Raw genomic sequence first — 22,537 nt, forward strand, 5'->3', positions numbered from 1 at the left:
TGCAAATTATTGCTGACTCTTAAGCTCTGCATTTAATATAGTAGTGCCCTATAAACTGGCACTGCACAGATAGAGTCCCACAAACGGAACAATCTCAGCAACCTGTGATTAACCACTACATTCTGTTCATGGATTCACGACTTTCTCGCAAACAAATCAGAGTATCAGGGTGGACATAATCCATTTTCACCTTGTACAGGAGCACCGCAGGGTTGTGTCCTCAGCCCAGCTCGTTTTGGCCTGTTTACACACACCTGCACAGATCAGAGCCATCCACAGCCATCCACTCATCCAATACTATAGTTAAGTTTGCTGACAACACCACAATAGTGACTGATATCAGTAAACAATGAGACACACTACAGAGAGGTGGTTCAAGATCTGGTCACAGACCGACCTGGCTGCCCCGAGAGAAGAGACTCTCACAAGATTTTGCCACTTAGCTAATACATACTTACACATATGCATGCGAAACCCAGAGAGTCCAGCAAGCGCCAGGATCGTCTCCTAAAGGGGATTCAGCTGCGGGATCGGAGTGCCACCAGTGCAGAGCTTGCTCAGGAATGGCAGCAGGCAGGTGTGAGCGCATCTGCATGCACAGTGAGGCGAAGACTTTTGGAAGATGGCCTGGTGTCAAGAAGGGCAGCAAAGAAGCCAAAAAAAAAAAAAATTAGGGACAGATTGATCTTCTGCAGAAAGTATGGTGAATGGACTGCTGAGGCAAAATAATATTCTCAGATGAAGCCTCTTTCCGATTGTTTGGGGCATCTGGAAAAAGGCTTGTCCGGAGAAGAAAAGGTGACTGCTACCATCAGTCCTGTGTCATGCCAACAGTAAAGCATCCTGAGACTATTCATGTGTGGGGTTGCTTCTCATCCAAGGGAGTGGGCTCACTCACAATTTTGCCCAAAAACACAGCCATGAATAAAGAATGATACCAAAACACCCCCCAACAGCAACTTCTTCCATGCATTGCATTGTTCTTCCTTGGTGATGAACAATGCATTTTCCAGCACGATGGAGCACTGTGCCATAAGGCAAAAGTGATAACTAAGTGGCTCTGGGACCATGGCCTGGAAACTCCTCAAGAGGCAGGTGGACAAACAAAAACTCACTAATTCCGACAAACTCCAAGGAGTGATTATAAAAGAATGGGTTGCTATCACTCAGGATTTGGCCCAGAAGTTGACTGTGAGCATGCCCAGTCCAATTGCAGAGGTCCTGAAAAAGAAGGGCCAATACTGCAAATACTGACTCTTTGCATAAATGTCATATAATTGTCGATAAAAGCCTTTAAAACATATGAAGTGCTTGTAATTATATTTCAGTACATCACAAAAACAACTGAAACAATGATATAAAAGCAGTTTAGCAGCAAACTTTGTGAAAACTAATATTTGTGTCATTCTCAAAACTTTTGGCCACGATTGTATATATAATTTTTAAATTTCTTTTATTTTACTTATACAGTGCTTATAACAATGGTCATTGTCTCAAAGCAGCTTTACAAAATAAAAAGAAAATTCTATGGCAGTGTGTATGAGTAATAAAAAATGTGTTTAGATAATAATGAGATTGTGAGATAATAAGCAAGCCAATAGGAAGAAACCTTGAGAGGCAGCATGAGGGAACCCATCCTTATTTGAGTGATCATGGATAACAGGAATTATATAATGACATCATTTGTTGCTGCTGGAAGTTCAGTATTGAAACAGAAGTTGTCCAAGTTATCATGGAGTCCAGTTCAGCACAGGGATGAGTCAGCAGGTGCAGAGGACAGAGAGGGGTCTGGATCACTGGGAGCTCAGGATGACTTAAGATCTTCACAGGGTTGGCCTTTGCCTACTGGAGCTGGCACAATCTCCAGATGCCTCGGGATGGGTAGATAAAGGAAGGACAGGTGGAAAAGAATTAGCGTTAAGGATATTGGCAGCACTAGATAGGAGTGTGTGAGTTTTGCGATTTTAAGGAGCATGGTGGATTGTAATGGGTCAGAATATAGGCTAGATATATAGAAGCTAAACCATTTAGAGCCTTGTGCGTACGTAATGCTAGTTTGTAATTAATTTTAAACTGAACAGATAGCCAGTGCAGGGAAGATAATATTGGGGTTATATAATCATATTCTCTTGATCTAGTGTAGCTTGTTTATTGAGGATGCAGAACAACCACCTACTAATGCATTACAATAGTCCAGTCTGGATGTCATAAATGCATGAACTAGCTTTTCTGCATCAGATATGGATAGAATGTTTCTAAGCTTGGCAATATTTCTAAGGTGGAAAAAGGCTGTTTGTGTAATATTGGAAATATGATTTTCAAAGGATGACTTATTAGCTAATATTACGCCCAGTTCTTTCACTGTCGAGCTGGTAGTAACAGTATATCCATTTAAATGCAGGCTGAATTGTGAGAGCTGTTGTGTATTGGATTTCGGGCCAATAAGTAATATCCCTGTCTTATTTGATTTTAGTGAAAGAAAATTATCGGTCATCCAATCTTTTATATCTTGGACACACTCAGTTAATCTAGACAACATTCTAATGATGGTACCCAGGGGAAGCATGTATGTGGAGAACAGCAGAAGTCCTAAAAGCACCTGTGGAACGGTCCCATTTTTTACTTTCATTACACTAGACGGTTCTCCATTCAGATCTACAAAATGGTATCAATCAGACAGGTAGGATCTTAACCATTTATATGGCCTGTGCCGGAATACCTATGTGATTTTGTAAGCAATCTATGAGAATATTGTGATCTATAGTGTCGAATGCAGCACTAAGATTAAGTAAGACTAGTATCAAGATGCAGCATTGGTCCGAAGATAAAAACAAATAATTCGTAATTCTAACTAGTGCATTTTCTGTACTATAATGGGGCCTGAAACCTGACTGAAATTCTTCGAGGATATTGTTTATCTGTAAGAAGGCGCATATTTGAGCTGACATCACCTTTTCTAATATTTTTCATATAAATGTTTGAAGTTGGTCTGTAATTTATTTCACTCAGGTCTAAATTTGATTTTTTAAGAAGAGGCTTAATAACTGCCAACTTGAAAGATTTAGGGACGTGACCTAAATATAATGAGGAATTATTAATGTATAGAAGCGGCTCTCCAGTTGCATGCATTACATCTTTTAGTAATTTAGTTGGGATTGGATCTAATAAGCACATTGTTGATTTCTGTACAGCTTTTCCTGTCCTATACATGTAAAGCACTGACAATCTAAATGTAAAGCTTTAGACTGGACTGGAACACGAGATGTTGTTAGAGGTTGAACGTCCATAATTTCTTTCCTAATACTATTGTTGTTTTCCTTTAATTAATAATGAATAAAATATACTTGTAAACTGTGATGGAATACTCACTGCAGATATCTTAGGTTTTGTTCTAACTACTGTATTAAATAAGAACCTGGGATTGTTTCAGTTTCTTGCTATCAGGATGCTCGGTCCTAGCAGCTTTTAGAGCCTGTCTTTAGCTGGAGATACTGTCTTTATATGCAATTCTAAAAATTCAAATTTTTGCTCAAGGTTACGGGTTAATTTGTTTAAGCTAAATTAAAATTTATAGCATACACTTTTAATGCCATCTGTCCACCGTATAGCCCATTGAGTGTATCTTATAAATCCTGTTTAACCTACGGCCAACGATGATACAAAATCGGGTATTTACTAATTATGTGCAAGGTAACTTAAGATCTGGTTAAATGTTTAAACTTTAAAATACATGACCAAGACAGCAGTTATTTATAAAGAAGCAAGAATTTTTTAAACTAATCTACGTTACATTAAACTACACTAATTAGTCATACACACACACACACACACACAAACTGTTCAGAGGGGGAAAGTTAATGGAGTTCTTCTAGTATGTTGTACTAGAACTGGGAAAGTCACAAGAGCAGAGCCTTAAAATAAATCAGTTGCAATTTAAAGTAATTTGTGAAATGACTGCCAGGTGGTGCAAAGAGACATATTGCAAAACAGCTGCAATTAATTTTGTTTAGACAGACTCTGTTTCTATCTGTCTATTGTTATTGTTAAAGAAATCAGCACGAAAAACAGCTCAAGGGCTTGTAAAAACATTATTATTTAGACTAGCCAATTGAGTTCACTAGCTAATGATTTTATTTGTTTGTATCTGTTTGTATATGTTTGTTGTCATTATAAAAATGTTACATTTAAAGACATCAAACTTTAAATATAGAAATAACTGGGAAAATAGACTTTCAGAATAGAACATTAGAATACCAAAGAAAAAAAACAACACTTCTATCTTTGGTATAATATGGTTATAGTTTATAGTAATATTTCGTGGCTGTGTGACGCACCCTGTACTCTGCGTTCCATACTCTTTGGTGGAAGTTGACGATGTTTATTTTATTTATTTATTTATTTTTGTCTTTGATGTTACAGTAACTACACAAAGCAGTGTCTACCCACCTTGGAGTTTCTCCAGCATACTGTTAATCAGATTGATGGACATGAGTTCTCATTTCTTACATTTTTGGTGACAACAGTTTTTTCAGCACACATTTAATCAATAATATTTTTAAAAAGTTTTTAAAGGCATTATAATTCTCCTCTTTAATTTCCTACATAGTCCAATCAGCGCTCAACCGCACGCATAAAGTTTTCGAGAGCGTGGAGAAATTTTGTTGTACTAAATAATATTTATGCAGTATAATCAGGGCCTCTTATTCCTATTTACTTTAGGTTGTTGTTCTTTCAGTGTTACTGTGTGTGCTTTGCAATGTCAGACACATTTAAATGCAAATAATACACCCTCCCCAGGTGTGAATTAGCTCTTTTCACCTACAGTATACACTCGGAGAAACTAAAAATGCACCTCTCCGCACTGTGCATGGTTTCTGCAAAGTGGAGGATTGTGGATCTTGCTTCAGGCCTCTTTTTAAATTTGTATAAATTTAAAATCTTCTGGATTCTAGATCCTAAAATTGACATTGTTACCTTTTTTAATCCCCGGAATGAGATTTTTCTTTTTATAAACTGCATTGTATTGTTATTAATCATTTTACACTGTTTTTCATAACTCTACAATGTTTTAATTTTAGATTTTATTTAAAAATAAATAAATAAACCAAATAAAGTAATTCCATTTGTATTTTACATTTGTAAAATAGCATTTAAAAAATCATGGGTTGTGTATCGAGCGATTAAAAACAATAAAGGATTGTAATGATAAGGAAACTTTCTTTCTCTTCCATTCCAGTGATTAATGTAAAAATTTAGAGTAAAAATGTCTATTTTAGAATCAGAAGCTCAGTGGTCCGAGCACAACGTAATAATCTTCAATGTAAGAATCTACACGAAGCACTTTAGTTTTAAATAATCATTCAACACTGAACCCAAACAGCAAAATAACATGATAATAATAATCAGAAGAATAATAATCATGCTTTTTGCTGTTTATGTCCAGTATTGAACAATTATTTGACCACGAAAAGTTGAAATGGCTGAAATAAAGCTGCTCACATTGTGCACGCTTTCACTTTTAAAAAATGCAGTGTTTAATTAGCAAATATATATTTGTGCTCTGTTGTTTTTCTGGTTATTTTACATTTTGTCTGCTTTGCAAATGTCGCCCCTCTCTATGATGGATGAATATTATGACTGAAATAAGGCTGCTCATGTCAGCTCATATCGGGAGCATTTTGATCAAAGGGGAGATGAACAGTGAATGTGTTTACCAAAAACAGCAGTTTCATTTTATTCATAAAATACTTTGATTACAAACAACAACATAGCACAATGCATGTCTGTGAATGGCTGAAATGTGGTTGTCAATAAGCCTTTTAGTGAATGTAAATGCTTGCATGAACCCACAGCGCGCATGTGCTCTTTCACTTTGCAGAGTTTTAGTCTAAAGTCAGATGACTTTCCCAGAAATACAACAAACACAAATTTATACTTGTTAAATGAGCACTGTCTATGCACTGTGCGTAGGGCTGCAACTAACGATTATTTTGATAATCGATAAGTTTGTCGATTATGTTTTCGATTAATCGGAAAAAAAACTGCCCGCTTCTTTAATTTGATATTTTGCTTATAGCTATAAAAAAAAAAAAAAAACATAAATCGGGGTATTATTTATGTATAAAAATAAACTTTTAAAAATGCAAAAGCCACATAGAGTTTAATAATCTTTAATTTTGACATTTTAAACCTAAACAAAGAAATGTAGTATATAATACATACAGTATATAATATATACAGTGTGTGTGTGTGTGTGTGTGTGTGTGTATGTGTGTATATATATATATATATATATATATATACACACACACACACACACACACACACAGGTCCTTCTCAAAAAATTAGCAAATTGTAATAAAGTTCATTATTTTCTGTAATGTACTAATAAACATTAGACTTTCATATATTTCAGATTCATTACACACAACTGAAGTAGTTCAAGCCTTTTAATTGTTTTAATATTGATGATTTTGGCATACAGCTCATGAAAACCCAAAATTCCTATCTCAAAAAATTAGCATATCAGTTTAAAAAATACACTGATATTTTTAGTTGTTAAGATATAAACAGCTAAAAAAAAATTTAATTTTGTATAATAAAATTATGTATGCATAAGTAAAACCACAGTAAATTACAAGTTAACTTTGTAGTGGACTATAAAAAAAACTGTAAAAATGCAAAAAGCTAATAGTCACAAATGTACTGTTATTTGCATTCGCTGAAAACCACAACAATCACTAAATGTAATATTCTACTGTTTTTCGCACCGTGTAAATTAAGCTAATCTAAAATAGCGCCATTTAATCAATCACTATTGCAATGTGATGCTAGCGAGTAGCACGTGAACAGATCTAGCACGACTTTCCCGAAGTTAGCGAACAGTTTAAACAAAAGCACTTAAACTATAAAACTTTTACACGATGGAGATACAGTTTTTAACGACCCTGCTGACGTTTCGCCATCCGTAACACCGACACGTTTTCTGTTTAAGTGTTCGTGCATGACATGCCATGAAAGCTCGGTCTTGCATAGCATGCAGGTTACCGTCTTCTTAGAGGCGTTTAATGTAAATTGCTATCAAACCTTGGAGGACTCGGGGCACGCGCTTTTTTCTACAGACGCTTCTGTAACCTCCATTGCGCGAGTGGCTGTGTGTATTTGTGCATCTTGTGGTCGCGCTCCTCAGTGACGTGAGCAGCCCAACTTCCAAATTTCATTATTGATAATTATCGATTTTAACGATTAGTTGTTGCAACCCTAACTGTGCGAAACACGCGCTAATGTGAGCCGCTTTCTTTTAGTCATAATATACTAACATATTTTTGCTGTGTAGTTAACCGCGCGCACACAACCTCTCGCAGGTGAACCTTTTTCTAAATACGACGTTTTAACGGTGGTGGGGCTAAGAAACACAGCACCGGCAGAAGTAGACTAATGATTATGAATGCGTCGGGGAAAACAGCAAGGAAACTGACTGGCCATTTCAATAATTCATTGATAAGTTGATGTCTTTGGTTTCGGCTGTGATGAAGGTGATCATTTACATTTACATTTGGCAGACGCTCTTATTCAAAGCAACTTATATATATTTTTTTTAATCTCATTATACATTTGAGCAGTTGAGGGTTAAGGGCCTTTCTCAAGGGCCCAACAGTGGCAACTTGGTGGTTGTGGGGTTTAAACCTGGGATCTTACGAACCGCAGTCCAATGCCTTAACCACTTAGAAACGCCTATATTTAATTTAAATTTTAAATTTGTACTGTAATTTTAGTACTGTGGTTGTAAATTTGTGTAATGTTTCACTTGTATTTGATAAGGTTTTGCCAGTGTTTTTATTTTTATTAAAGAACATACAAGAACATACTACTGCATTTAATTCTTATAAAAACACAAAAACACATCGACATCTGCTGACGCAGTAGCACGTCCTGACAACGTTTGAATTTTTATGGTCATTTATTTTCGTTTATTTCAGTTAATAAATCTACTACAAAAAAAACGTACACACATAGCTTTTCTAATTACACATGATAAAATCTAAAAACTTATTGTGTTAATGTTAACTTTGCTTAAATTCGATCATAATAAGATTTAATTTAAATTCTAAATTTGTACTGTAATTTTAGTACTGTGATTATGAATTTGTTTAACTACAATAATTCACTTGATTTTATCTGCCACTACGTGCAGCTCTAAAGGAGCCTATGGCTCATTAATCCTTAAGAGAATGAACTGATGCTTGAGGCGTCAGTCTATAGTTATATTGCGCCACTCAGCGGTGAACGCCAGCAAACGCACAAACCCAAATGCCTCCGCCGTGAGGCGTGGCGGTAAAACCGGAATACCGCTTGAGTACCACCTGTACCACGCAAACGTGCACAAACACATTCACTTGTCACACACACACATCGCAAATGTGTCACACACAGACTTACACACCCACACGTGTCTCTTTCTCTCACACTCACACACACACACACGCATCTCTTTCTCCTGTTTTCACCTGTTCGGACCATTCCACGGATGGTTGTGCCAATCAAATTGTTGTTGCACGACTTAGCCATGCCCTGCACAGTTACTTTTTCTTGCATACATTAGCTTGATGCTTGGTATGTCACAGGCAGGAACATCCTGCTAAAGTTTTAATACTTTTATAAAGTGTATTTGCATGAGCTCTTTTCATGCTACTAACTTTTCATACACCCCAATGTTCTTCAAATAAAACAAAAAGTTTGTGTTCAATACTAAACATCCCATATCTTGCATACACATTTATACGCATATCTGCAAAAAGAGGTTGTAAATGTGGATTGCACTTCCTAGATTATAATGAGCATGTCAAGCACAACACTCAGACTTAAAGCATACTATATATTTGCCCTATATATATTTGACACTTTAAATGATTGTTCTTATAAAAGTATAGTCTCTTTGTTCCTGAGGAAAAAAGAGAAAAAACGAGAGTGTCCTGGGGTCAACGAGAGTGTCAGTGGAGTGACTTGGTCGTCCCCCCCAACTTGGAATGAAGCTTTAAAACTGTCCCCTTTGTTTATCGGATTGCCGATTTACACTGTTATGGTCGAGGTTAACCCTAGCAATCTGGTGCTGACGTGGTTTCCTTTGCCTTATTGGGTTTCTTACTGCTCCGTTTCACAGGCGCTGCTTTGTGTCGTAGATGAGTTAAGGTTTAGCAGGATGGTATCATTTGGCTGGGAGAGGAGTTCTGGAATATGATGGATTGATCGCGCACTTTGGGGTGGCATGTTGATTCCTACAAGTGTAGGGTGGAAATGGATTTTTGTAGGTCTAAACATCCTTGAAAACACAAAAAAAACTTGTTTTTCTTAGGGATTATTACTTTTTTACAAACTTTTGGGGCTTTTGGGCGGTTTTAACACGCTCAAAAACTCATGAAAATTGGCAGACAGGTTGAAATCTGCTGCCATCAGGATGCCTGAGAGTCTGGGCCCCAAGCCACTTGAGATTTTGCTGTGTAGCTCATACATACTTGCACGTATGCATGCAAAACCCGGTACACATTTAGAGCTAATTGAGCTGAACTACTTTTTATATTGCATGTCATGAGCTCAACTCAACAGAAAGTCAGTTATTTGGTATTGGTATGTTCCCATTGTCTTTCTGGAGCATTGAGGTGACGATGGCACAGGGTGCTTGGGCGGGCTTTAGAGCTGCACGATTAATCGGAAAAAATATCACAATCTCGATTCATACATTCAGGCGATTATTTATGAATGATGGCGATTTACTTGCGTGTATTTCCCTGCATTCAGATCACGCAACATTCACGAGTTCACTTATTTATACAGTCCCAGATTGTTGTATCAGTCAAGGTCACTGGTTTTACTCAGTAAAACGCAAAACACTATTAAATTACAAATCAGGCCAGAGATTAGTAAATGATTGATATACAACTCAATCACTTTTCATCTCTCTTCCTAGTTTATGGCATTCCGCTATTGTGATGTGTAACAAGCAAGTTGAGCTAAACATGCTAACCAGTAATCCGGAGTTGGGGATAGTATGCTCTTATTTTGATGCCAAAAACTGTTTTGCACCCTGATTTTATTTTTGTTTACTTAAGCGCTCACTTACCACCTTTATCTAAACTACGCGGTTTGACTTGCGGTGAGACGTGATGTTGGGCACCGCCCATCATTGATTCTAACTGTTACACAGAGACTCTGAGACGAGAGAAAAAGATACAGAGGAGTATACTGGAAGTGTGTTAAGATTCAGCAAGAAACTATTTGACAACAATTGATTTTAAATCTGTAAATTTAATCTTTTTTTTTATCTGTAAAGTTTGCTGGCGCTTACCACTGAGTGGCGCTATATAACTATAGACTGACGCCTCAGGCATCAGGTCGTTCTCTCCAGGCTTAATGAGCCACAGCTCGTCTAGAGCCGCTTGTAGTTGCAGATAAAATCAAGTGAAACATTGTAATTAAACGAATTCATAATCACAGTAGTAACATTACAGTACAAATTTATAATTTAAATTGAATTAAATATTTTCAGGATCGAATTGAAGCAATGTAAACATTAACACACTAAGCGCTTAGATTTTATGTGTAATTAGAAAAGCTACACGTGTAGGGTCTTGTGTCATCTTATATTTTGTGTTTTTTAAATTTGTAGTAGATTTATTAACTGAAATAAATGAAACTAAACGACCATAAAATTAAAACACTGTCAGATTAATGTACAAAAACTATATAGTAAAACTATATAAGCTACACAGCCTTTATAAGACTCTACTTTTATTTAGGTGCACTCACTATGACGAAAAACGTTATGATTTTGTTAAATAATTAAAGTAAACAGGGTGCACTGTTCTGTTCTGTATTGTTTTTCAGTGAACTTGAGCGCGTCAGAAAATGAACCGAACCTCACAGACGTAAAAAATATATACTTATAGAAAGCGAAATATCTGCTTTTATATGAAATAATGAAAAACAAATTATTAGATTATGTAATTCATATGAAAAGTGAACTATAGGCACGTCCACTGGTGCGGAGTCGACAAAATGACATGATCACCATCAGCACAGCTGAAACCAAAGAAATCACTAACTTATCAATTAATTATTAAAATGGTCAGAGTGAGTTTCATTGCTGTTTTTCCCAACGCATTCACAATCATTAGTCTACTTCAGCCTGTGCGCTTTGGAAAACTTTATGCGTGCGGTTGAGCGCCGATTAGACTACGTAAATTAAAGAGCAGGCTCACGGCGCTCAACGCCCCGAGCCCAAACCTAATTTAAACTACATTAACAAATATTAAGTAGATAACAATAGCCCACATTTATAAAAGCATTTTTATTTAGACTATAAAAAATAATCCTGCATTTATTTTTAGGTGTTCCCGCTGCCACAGTTCTTATACGGCTCTTTATCGGAGTAAATCATTCACTAACAAGCCTGTAACTTTCCATGTAATACAGGTATGAATAAATTGTTTAAATGTATGTATTATTAGCTATTGATCAGTGATTTAGATGTAAGGAAATGCTCATTGCTGCGCTGTTTGAGGGAAGGACGTTCTGATGACGATTTGATCTGGTGTGTGTGTGTGTGTGAGAGAGGTGTCGAGGTTTTACATACTCATGAAAAGTCGTGGATTATTTAGTAAAACATAGGCTTTGCTGAAAAAAGTTAGGTACATCAGTCACTTTACCCCAAATAAAAGGGGGTAAAATGAATAAACCGAGATGTGCGTTTCTTAGCCCCACCCCTGCGAACATGGCGTATTCAGAGAAAAGCGCCCCCGTGAGAGGTTGTGCTCGGACCACTCAGCTTCTACGGATTCTAAAATTTAATTTAAAAGCGAATTCCATTGGTTGGAATGGAAGAGATAGGAAGTTTCCTCATCATAACATGATTTGTATTGTTCTTATTCACTCTTTACACAACCTGTGCTTTTTATGCTATTTTAAAGATGGAAAATATAAATGGAATATTTTTTTATTATTATTTTATAAAAATACCAAAGAAAATTATTGTGTATAGAGTGATTACAACCAATATTATTTGTTATGATAAGGAAAATCTTCATTTCTTCTATTCCAATAAAATAGTAATAATGTCAATTTTAGAATCTAGAATTCAGAAGATGAAATTTGCACAAATTTAAAAAGGGGCCCGAATACCTGCAGGTCTTCAGAATCCAGGTCTTAAAGTGGGGAGAGGTGCATTTCAGTTTCTCTGTATAGGTGAGGACAGCTGATTCACACCTGGGGAGGGTCAATCATTTGCATTTGAATGTTGTCTGCCATTGTAAAGCAAACACAATAACACTAAAAGAACAACATCCCAGGATAAATAGGAATAAGAGCCCCTGATTATACCGCATAAATATTATTAAATATTACAACAAAATTCCTCCGCGCTCTGGAAAACTTTATGCGTGCGGTTGAGCGATGATTAGACTTTGTAGGATATTAACGGGGAGGAGATAAACAATAGCCCACGTTTAGAAAAGCATTTTTATTTAGACTATATAAAATAATTTTGTATCTATTTTTAGGCGTCACAATGACAAAAAAAACTTTATGATTTTGTAAAATAATTAAAGCAAACGCTATTCTGTATTGTTTTCGGTGAACTTGAGCGCGTCAGAAAATGAACCGAAACGCCATGTATACGTGAATTATTAAAATGGTCAGAGTCAGTCTCCTTGCTGTTTTTTCCCCAACGCATTTTTTTTTTACTTTATGCGTGCGACTGAGCGCTGATAAGACTACATAGGAGGTTAAAGATGAGGATCACGATATGTCACGGCGTGCGCCTGTGATGGCCGTGCGCCCAAATCTACTATCGCTCCTCGCTCACTCCATAGGCTCCGTAGGCGGTATGTAATGGGACAGAGCTGCCTATTCGGGCGATAATTAACGTTAGGATCTTGGGCTCCGCATTATAAAAGCAGGGCGCGGAGTTGAGCCCGGGAAGTACGTGATGCGGTGGAGCAGGACAGAGTGTCATGCAAGAGGGGCGATGTGACGCACCCCAAGGACTTTAAACAGGACACTGGAATTCCGCCCTTTAATTCTCGTGCTCCCGCTCCGTTCTGCCACTCTGCCCACCGCCACCTTTCGCCAGCTGTCTGCCCGCATGCCAGCATGGCACAGCCCCCAGATCTGCACGTACACCTTATCCCTTCCCCTTTCTTTCCATCCTCCCTTCTTTAACCCTTTTCTTCCCTATTTTACCTAAATAAATTATCCTTTTTCCCGTAAGACCTCACCTCATGTCTGTGCTTCATGGTGCCGCCCGTGCAAATTGGCTCGAACCCGTTACAGATAACAAATCCACAGGCCAAACCTCATTTAAATTAAATTAACAAATATCGTAAGTAAACAATAGCCCACGTTAAGAAATTCTTTCCGAGGCTGCATTGGGCCGGTATTATGCGCAGAGCACCAGGAGCACAAATCTCCGAAAACCACACTTGTGACACAATAACAGTAATTATTTTAAACATTTTGCAGGCTGCCGTTTGGAGAAACCAGAAAATAAAGAATAAACCAGTTGTTGGGTCAAAATAACCCAACCAGGTGTTGATTTGTAAATGACTCACTACATCTCATATGACTCAACATGAGCAACACAACACTGTGTTTAAAGTACCCGAAATAACCCAGAATTTTGACCCAGCATAAACCACCCAAGGATGTGTTTACAGAAACAACACAGCATTTTTAGTGCTTCTTTTTTGAGTTATTGTAAAGTTTTATTCTGAAAGTCTATTTTACTAGTTATTTCTAACTTTAAAGTTTGATGTATTTTTGAATGTTTTGAACAAAGATAGGCTATATAACAGTTTATTCTTTGTACAAATAAAATTATCAGCTAGTGAACTTGATCGTCTATCCAAACAACATTTAACCAATGTTTGTTTTTTTGACTTATTATTATACAATAAATATCAATATCTCTGGTTCAGATTTTTTATTTTTGTTGGATAATAATGCACCAATACACACCAAGACTGGTGACAGCAAATCTAATTAAATAACCGTGAAGTTGACCATCTCCTATAACCTGCAGAGTCACCAGATCTAAATATTATTGAGCGACCTTGGGGTGTTTTGGAGGTGTTTTATTATTGTTAATATTCTATTTATGTTTAACAACTTTTCACTTTATTTACCTTCAGATGGGAAAGGTGACTTATTTTAATACAAGAGAGTTGAAAGTCCTGTGCAGACAACACTTTTTTTTTTTTCTCAAGTGCAATTAATGTTTTTTGTTGGAAGAAAAAAAAACAGAGAGAAAATTGTGTGAGAGAATCGCGATCTTAATTCTCGTGGAGAAAGATTGTGATTCACATTTCGTCAAAAATCGTGCAGCCCTAATTGTATTATTAATATATAAAATAGTGAAATAATTTTTTTGTTCATTTTTTTTATTCTTACATTTTCTTTATTGTTGCTATTCACTGAGAGCTACCAAACAAATGCTTTGCATCACTACAATGATCTCTTTGTTCTATCTTTATCTTATCGGTCGGTCTGTCTGTCTGTCTCTGTCACACGCACACACAGGCACTTATTAGCTGTATTCTCAGTTTGTTCTTTCCTTACATACCTCACTCTCTGGTCCTTTACACTGAGCTCGCCATTCATCACAGATTTTTCAATCTACAGCGCATCACTTTTTCCACATTTTATGTTACAGCCTTATTCTAAAATGGATTAAATTAATTTTTTTCCTCAGTATTCTACACACAGCACCCCATAATGACAACATAAAAAGGTTTACTTAAGATTTTTGCTAATTCCCAGGACCATCTTCACGGTAAAGTAGACCCGTCCCCAGTCACCACACGCATCCCAGGGAGACCACACAGGGCATCTACCATATCTGCTCCTTTACCTAAGGCAAATCTATTTACAAAAATGCTTGGCTAAATAAATAGGTTTTCAGCCTAGACTTAAACACTGAGACTGTGTCTGAGTCCCGAACATTAATAGGAAAGCTATTTCATTACTTTATATCCTTTGATCGAAGTGGGCGTGGCGGGTCGACACTAGCAGTTCCCTCAGATAATGCAGTGCGAGATCTTTGAGGCTTTATATGGTAAAAGTAGTATTTTAAAATCGATGCGAAATTTTAAAGGGAGCCAATGCATTGACAATAAGATAAGGGTGATGTGCTCATATCTTCTGGTTCTAGTCAGGACTTGCTGCTACATTCTGGACTAACTAGAGCTTGTTTATGCACCTAGTTGAACAACCAGACAGCAAGACGTTACAATAATTCAACATAGGAGTGATAAAAGCATGAACTAATTATTTTATATTATCATTTTTCTGCATCATCATTAGTAAAGATATATTTCTTATCTCAACAGTATTTCTGTTCATTTTTTAATATAAACGGTAATAAAAGCAGTACAATTTAGACACATACAAACAAGGAACTTTTCTGGCAAACAATAAGAAAATTTGTTCTCCTAACGTAATCTGATTTGACATTTAAACGTTTAATTTTGTTGTTTTTACTGTGAGTTTTTGGACTGTGGCAAGTGAAAAAAAAAAACTTTATTATATGTTTATTATGTAAAGATTTCTTTCTTACTGTTAATCTAAAACTTTTTTATTTTCATATTACAGGTGAGTGTTTTAACTACGCTGGAGCGCCGGTTTAACCTGCAGAGTGCTGATGTGGGTGTTATTGCCAGCAGCTTTGAGATTGGCAACTTGGCACTTATCCTGTTTGTTAGCTATTTTGGTGCTAGGGCTCACCGACCACGTCTGATTGGCTGTGGTGGAATTATCATGGCACTAGGAGCACTGCTGTCTGCACTGCCTGAATTCCTCACCAACCAGTATGAGTACAAAAGCACTGAAGTGTGGATGAAGGAGTCAGGAAGGGACATGTGCTCAAATCTGTCAAGGAGAGATGTGGATGACGGTGGTCTATGCAGCAAAAAATCAAACACAAACATGATGTACCTACTGCTCATTGGCGCCCAAGTGCTCCTTGGAATTGGAGCAACGCCTGTACAGCCTCTGGGAGTGTCCTATATAGATGACCATGTAAGGAAGAAAGACTCTTCACTTTATATTGGTGAGCCTCTTTTTTGTTTTCTTTCCTACTTGTGCTACAATTGGTAAATTAGGCAAATAATTGTTGTGTGGTAATGCTTCAGTTAAGATTTTGTTGAGGCAAGTGTAAAATGACATGCTGTTGTTTAGACATGAAACAATGAGAACAGTGAGAAACAGTGTTTAAGAAAATAATTAGCAGGAAGGTAATTAGCAAAGCTGATCCCACCTCTGTATGCATACATTATTTTTATTATTTTTTTATGTTAGCGGTAAAAAAATTTTAAAGCTGTTTTATAGATCAAATTGTCCTGGTGAGGTTAGTGAAATGTCTAGAAATATAATGTCTAGACAAATAAAAATTGTCACATACACAACCCTATGCAGTAAAATCCCTTATGTTACTGACCTAATAATAGAAATATTACCCTACAAATAAAAATATTATCTTAGAAAAATACAATTAAACGAAGGATAAACTTGCAATAAAATAAAAATTTAAGCAGGAAAATAATTTTCAAAATAAAATATAATTAAAATGAATGAGCATGGTGTATGAAATGGTATAAGGTGTGTGTCAGCAACAGTGTTATTGTGCAAAACTATTCATACCCCTTGAACTTTCCCACATTTTGTCAGGTTAAAACGCTGACGTGAAAGTATTTTATGTACTAGATCAACACAAAGTGGCCCATAATTGTGGAGTGGAAGGAAAATGATTAATGGTTTAAATATTTACCAGATACACAGGTCCTTTTCAAAAAATTAGCATATTGTGATAAAGTTCATTATTTTCTGTAATGTACTGATAAACATTAGACTTTCATATATTTTAGATTCATTACACACAACTGAAGTAGTTCAAGCCTTTTATTGTTTTAATATTGATGATTTTGGCATACAGCTCATGAAAACTCAAAATTCTCAATCAATAATCTTAAAAAATTAGCATATTTCATCCGACCAATAAAAGTAATGTGTTTTTAATACAAAAACTCAACCTTCAAATAATTATGTTCAGTTATGCACTTAATACTTGGTCGGGAATCCTTTTGCAGAAATGACTGCTTCAATGCGGCGTGGCATGGAGGCAATCAGCCTGTGGCACTGCTGAGGTGTTATGGAGGCCCAGGATGCTTCGATAGCGGCCTTAAGCTCATCCAGAGTGTTGGGTCTTGCGTCTCTCAACTTTCTCTTCACAATATCCCACAGATTCTCTATGGGGTTCAGGTCAGGAGAGTTGGCAGGCCAATTGAGCACAGTAATACCATGGTCAGTAAACCATTTACCAGTGGTTTTGGCACTGTGAGCAGGTGCCAGGTCGTGCTGAAAAATGAAATCTACATCTCCATAAAGCTTTTCAGCAGATGGAAGCATGAAGTGCTCCAAAATCTCCTGATAGTTAGCTGCATTGACCCTGCCCTTGATAAAACACAGTGGACCAACACCAGCAGCTGACATGGCACCCCAGATCATCACTGACTGTGGGTACTTGACACTGGATTTCAGGCATTTTGGCATTTTCCTCTCCCCAGTCTTCCTCCAGACTCTGGCACCTTGATTTCCGAATAACATGCAAAATTTGCTTTCATCCGAAAAAAGTACTTTGGACCACTGTTGCTCAGTCCACTGCTGCTTCTCTGTAGCCCAGGTCAGGCGCTTCTGCCGCTGTTTCTGGTTAAAGTGGCTTGACCTGGGGAATGCGGCACCTGTAGGCCATTTCCTGCACACGCCTGTACACGGTGGCTCTGAATGTTTCTACTCCAGACTCAGTCCACTGCTTCCACAGGTCCCCCAAGGTCTGGAATCGGTCCTTCTCCACAATCTTCCTCAGGGTCCGGTTACCTCTTCTCGTTGTGCAGCGTTTTCTGCGATACTTTTTCCTTCCCACAGACTTCCCACTGAGGTGCCTTGATACAGTACTCTGGGAACAGCCTATTTGTTCAGAAATTTCTTTCTGTGTCTCACCCTCTTGCTTGAGGGTGTCAATGATGGCCTTCTGGACAGCAGTCAGGTCGGCAGTCTTACCCATGATTGCGGTTTTGAGTAACGAACCAGGCTGGGAGTTTTTAAATGCCTCAGGAATCTTTTGCAGGTGTTTGGAGTTAATTAGTTGATTCAGATGATGAGGTTAATAGCTCGTTTAGAGAACCTTTTCATGATATGCAAATTTTTGGGTTTTCATGAGCTGTATGCCAAAATCATCAATATTAAAACAATAAAAGGCTTGAACTACTTCAGTTGTGTGTAATGAATCTAAAATATATGAAAGTCTAATGTTTATCAGTACATTACAGAAAATATGCTAATTTTTTAAAAGGACCTGTATTATATACTCGAAATATCTGAAAAGTGTGGCATGCATTTGTATTTAGCCTTCTGAGTCAATAATTTGTAGAACCACTTTTCACTGCAATTACAGCTGCAAGGCTTTTGGTGCATGTCTCTACTTGCTTTGCACATCTAGATAGTGAAATTTTTGTCCGTTCATCTTAGGGATGCACCGAATGTTCGGCAACCGAAATTATAAGTAAAAAAAAAAACTTTTTTTTTAAAAGGCAGAATAAATTTTGCCGAACAATGACGTTTTTAATGACGCTATCAAATAGTAACCCGCGTAGAGTAAGAGGAGCACGCTTTATGCAGCAAACATGTTAGCAGTGTGAAAGCATTTTAAAGTGTTAGAGAAAGAGGCAAAAACGGCCGTTTGCAGAGACTGTTCCGCTGAATTGTCCAGAGGGGGTGCATCTGCAAAAACGTACAGCACTTCAAGTTTAATTCATCACTTAAAATCAAGACACCCCAACATCATGCAGAGTACGAGAAAGACACTTTTATTTATAAAAGAAATTTATTTATTTTAAAGGGGTCATACAGGCTTACATGCACTTTTTTAAGCTGTTTGGACTGAACTGTGTGTTAGAGTGGTACACAACCACTCTACGATGATAAAGAGCCGCCCAGTGGTTTTCTTTTCGTTTATTACAGTAACATCCCCCTTCTGAAATCAGGCCAATCGCAAATGCCTGTCGATGTGATGCCACAACCACAAGAGGCCGCTCCTACGCTAGTTGATTGACACTGGTGTTTTAGCAAAGACCCGCCCCGAGTGAGAAGAAGCTGTCGGCCGTTGTTTTTCGACGCTGGAGCAAAATGTCGCCTAAGCGAGTGTTGTGTACAGTTGTTGGGTGTAATAGCGAACACAGCAGTCGTCATTCACTACCTAGGGTTAGTGACCTAGGGGACCTACCTAGGGTTAGGTATATGAGCCACTGAGGACGCAGGAAGCTGCTCCTAAAAATGGATCTGTACTAACGCTTCGTGTTCCTGCTTCATCGTCACCAGGCTCGGTGAGTGTAATTCCTTTTACTATGACTCTTTGCAGATCGCCTTTTCTGATAATCACGATGAATGCGGAGTGTAAGTTAACTTACACTCTCGAACATGGTTATGGCTTCTTCTCTATGTACATCCGTCTCTATATAATCCCTAATCGCCCGTTTATAAGAAACAATGCATTAAGGTGATTGTCTAGTTGCAAACTGTGTGGGTAGTCGGAAAACTATATTATGCTTACCTTTGTTACGTTAGATGGTTTATAACGATGTGTGTCGAAGATTAAGAAGTCATGTAAACCCATCAGTTAACACATCGCGTCCGTATCTCTCTCAGTAAGCTTCTCCGCTTTATGTTGTTGTTGCCCGCGGCAGCGCAACAGCCCGTTAATTCATGCCCATGCAGTGATGAGAAAGACAAATCGAGTCGATGCATGTCCATTCTTTTAATTTCTGCGTTGTCAGGCGATATTACAAACTTTCGCGTAGGTTCCGTACTTGAATCAAACCAAAAACGACTGAAGAAAACAGGCTTAGGTCAGCAGAGGTCATGAGCATTTAAATTAGCATGTAGTGAAACAGGTTGCTGAGAACAGAGCTAGTTTTTGCCAGGTAAAAGTAGTGTTTTTTTTACACAATCCTTTTGAATTTTTAATTAACGTATAATACAAACTTTTTATTAGGAAAATGTTAATATGATCTAAAGATCATATTACCATTTAATGAAAAATGGGATGTGTAGGATTTTTAAGTTATATTGTGCTTTGTTTGTATAATATCTGCTGGAATGTTAAAAAAATGTTCAGTGTTAAATAAATATTTTGAAGTTGTATTTTTGTTATTTGATTTATTTCTCTGAAAAGCAACACAAAATAGTAAAAAGCAAATTTGTACTATTTAATAAATAATGAATATAAATTGGCAAAATAAATGAAAAAAAATGCGAAAAACCGTGTTCGGTATTCGGCCTTCGGCCAAGCATTTCATTATTCTTTGGCTTCAGCCAAGAATTTCATTTCGGTGCATCCCTAGTTCATCTTTGCACAATAGCTAATGTTTCATTTAGAATAAATGGAGAGCATCTGTGAACAGCAATTTGCTTTTTCTTTATTAATCATGCAAATAAAGGCATCCATCTGTTAGAGGCATATGATAAACTGCACTAGAGCTGACCATTCTCTGCTGCTTTTAAAATCACTCAGTGAGTATTTTGCTCTGAAGGTTCCTCTGTCCCACTTTACCGCTTAATGTATGTATTACACTGTTATGAGACACATCAAGACCCAGCGGCTCGTTATAAGACACATCAAGACCCTGCTGCTACCCTTAATGAACCAACAGACGACGCCATCTCCACTACAATCCATCTTGCCCTCACACACTTGGACAATAAAGACACATGCAATCGAATGCTGTACATAGATTTCAGCTCAACATTCAACAATTCAATTCAATTAAATTTTATTTGTATAGCGCTTTTAACAATTGGCATTGTCCCAAAGCAGCTTTACACAATCAAAAAAATTATTTAAGTTTGTATGGAATTTGAATGTGTATGAATCAAAATGGTCAGATAGTCCCTGGTGAGCAAGCCGAGGGCGACAGTGGCAAGGAAAAACTCCCTGAGATGGTAATAGGAAGAAACCTTGAGAGGAACCAGACTCAACAGGGAACCCATCCTCATTTGGGTGAAAGAGAGAGCAGGAATTTATCTGCATTCATACTGTGTTAGTTGGCAGGCAGTTCAGCATAACAGTTGATGTTAATTGATGTTAATATGTAGTCCAGTTAGTTATTAAAAACTCAGGTAGACTTGTATGAAGTTCCGGTCCTGAACTATCGAACGGTCAAGTCCTCAGAGAAACAGCTGCCAACACCAGTCGAGGCCAGAACCGTCTTTTAGGTAGAGAGAACCATCCCCAGACACGAGGCGCATCCCAAAGAGACACACGGGGCATCCATGTGACGAGATCTCCAACCAGAAGCGGGGCACCAGGATGGGTCAGACAGGTCCGTAGGGCAGAGGGAGTATGGATCACTGGCAGCTCAGGAACGACATGTGTAGCTCGACAGAGAAAGGGAAGGAGAAAGAGGGGGAGAGAGGGAAGAGAAAGAGCGGGAGAGGGAGCAGACGAGAAGAGACAACAGTTAGGTCTGGTCACAGTCACATAATGTAAAATGTAAATGTATATTTACTGTAGAGTGCAAGCAGAGACTTTGGCAGGACTAACTATGACAGCATAACTAAAAGGGAGAGCCAGAAGGAAACAGACATGAGGGCTCCCTGAGATGTAAAGCAACCAATCACCTCACCGTCAACAAATTGAGTGATCAATGAAAGTGGGGAGGACAGCATCTAAACATACCAGTTGCTGCCATAATACCACAGCACCATAATATTCTACGACCATGAGTCCCCCAGATCTGCTCCTTTACCTAAGGCAAATCTATTTATAAAAATGCATGATTAAATAAATAGGTTTTTTAGCCTGGACTTAAACACTGAGACTGTTTCTGAGTCCCGAACACTATTTGGAAGACTATTACATAATATTTTTATAGAAAGCAATTTAATGCTTTTATATGTCAAAAGTAGTATTTTAAAATCAATGCGAAATTTCACAGGGAGCCAATGAAGTGAAGATAAGAATAGGTATGATGTGCTCTTATCTTCTAATGCAACCACGGGGGGGGCGCAATCCAGTGTCTTCTTGTGCCAGTCCCAAGTCTGGATAAATGCAGAGGGTTGTGTCAGGAAGGGCATCCGACGTAAAACATTTGCCAAATCAATGATGCGAATCAAGAATTTAATTCCCATACCGGATCGGTCGTGGCCCGGGTTAACAACGACCGCCACTGGTGCTGTTGACCTACAGGGTGCTGGTGGAAATTGGGCTACTGTTGGTCGAAGAAGGAGAGGAGGAAGGCGTGTTCGTAAGCAGAGAGAGAAGAGGAAAGGCAAGAGTTTAGGAGTGATAGTGGGGACTTTGAATGTTGGGACCATGACAGGGAAGGGAAGAGAGTTAGTTGATATGATGCAGAGAAGAAAGGTGGATATACTGTGTGTACAGGAGACCAGGTGGAAAGGTAGCAAGGCTAGAAGCTTAGGATCAGGGTTCAAATTGTTT

General features: G+C 37.8%; 1 protein-coding gene across 1 annotated transcript in view; it reads left to right on the forward strand.

Annotated features, from left to right (window-relative positions):
• slco3a1a (solute carrier organic anion transporter family member 3A1a) overlaps positions 1 to 22,537 on the forward strand; it is a 90,293-nt gene that overhangs the window by 19,698 nt on the left and 48,058 nt on the right. The window contains exon 2 of the mRNA XM_053501180.1: positions 15,640 to 16,096. Coding sequence (XP_053357155.1) covers positions 15,640 to 16,096 — 457 coding nt within the window. The remainder of the gene's footprint in view (positions 1 to 15,639; positions 16,097 to 22,537) is intronic.

The sequence above is a fragment of the Clarias gariepinus genome, chromosome 7, assembly GCF_024256425.1.
Source record: "Clarias gariepinus isolate MV-2021 ecotype Netherlands chromosome 7, CGAR_prim_01v2, whole genome shotgun sequence".
Taxonomy (NCBI): Eukaryota; Metazoa; Chordata; class Actinopteri; order Siluriformes; family Clariidae; genus Clarias; species Clarias gariepinus.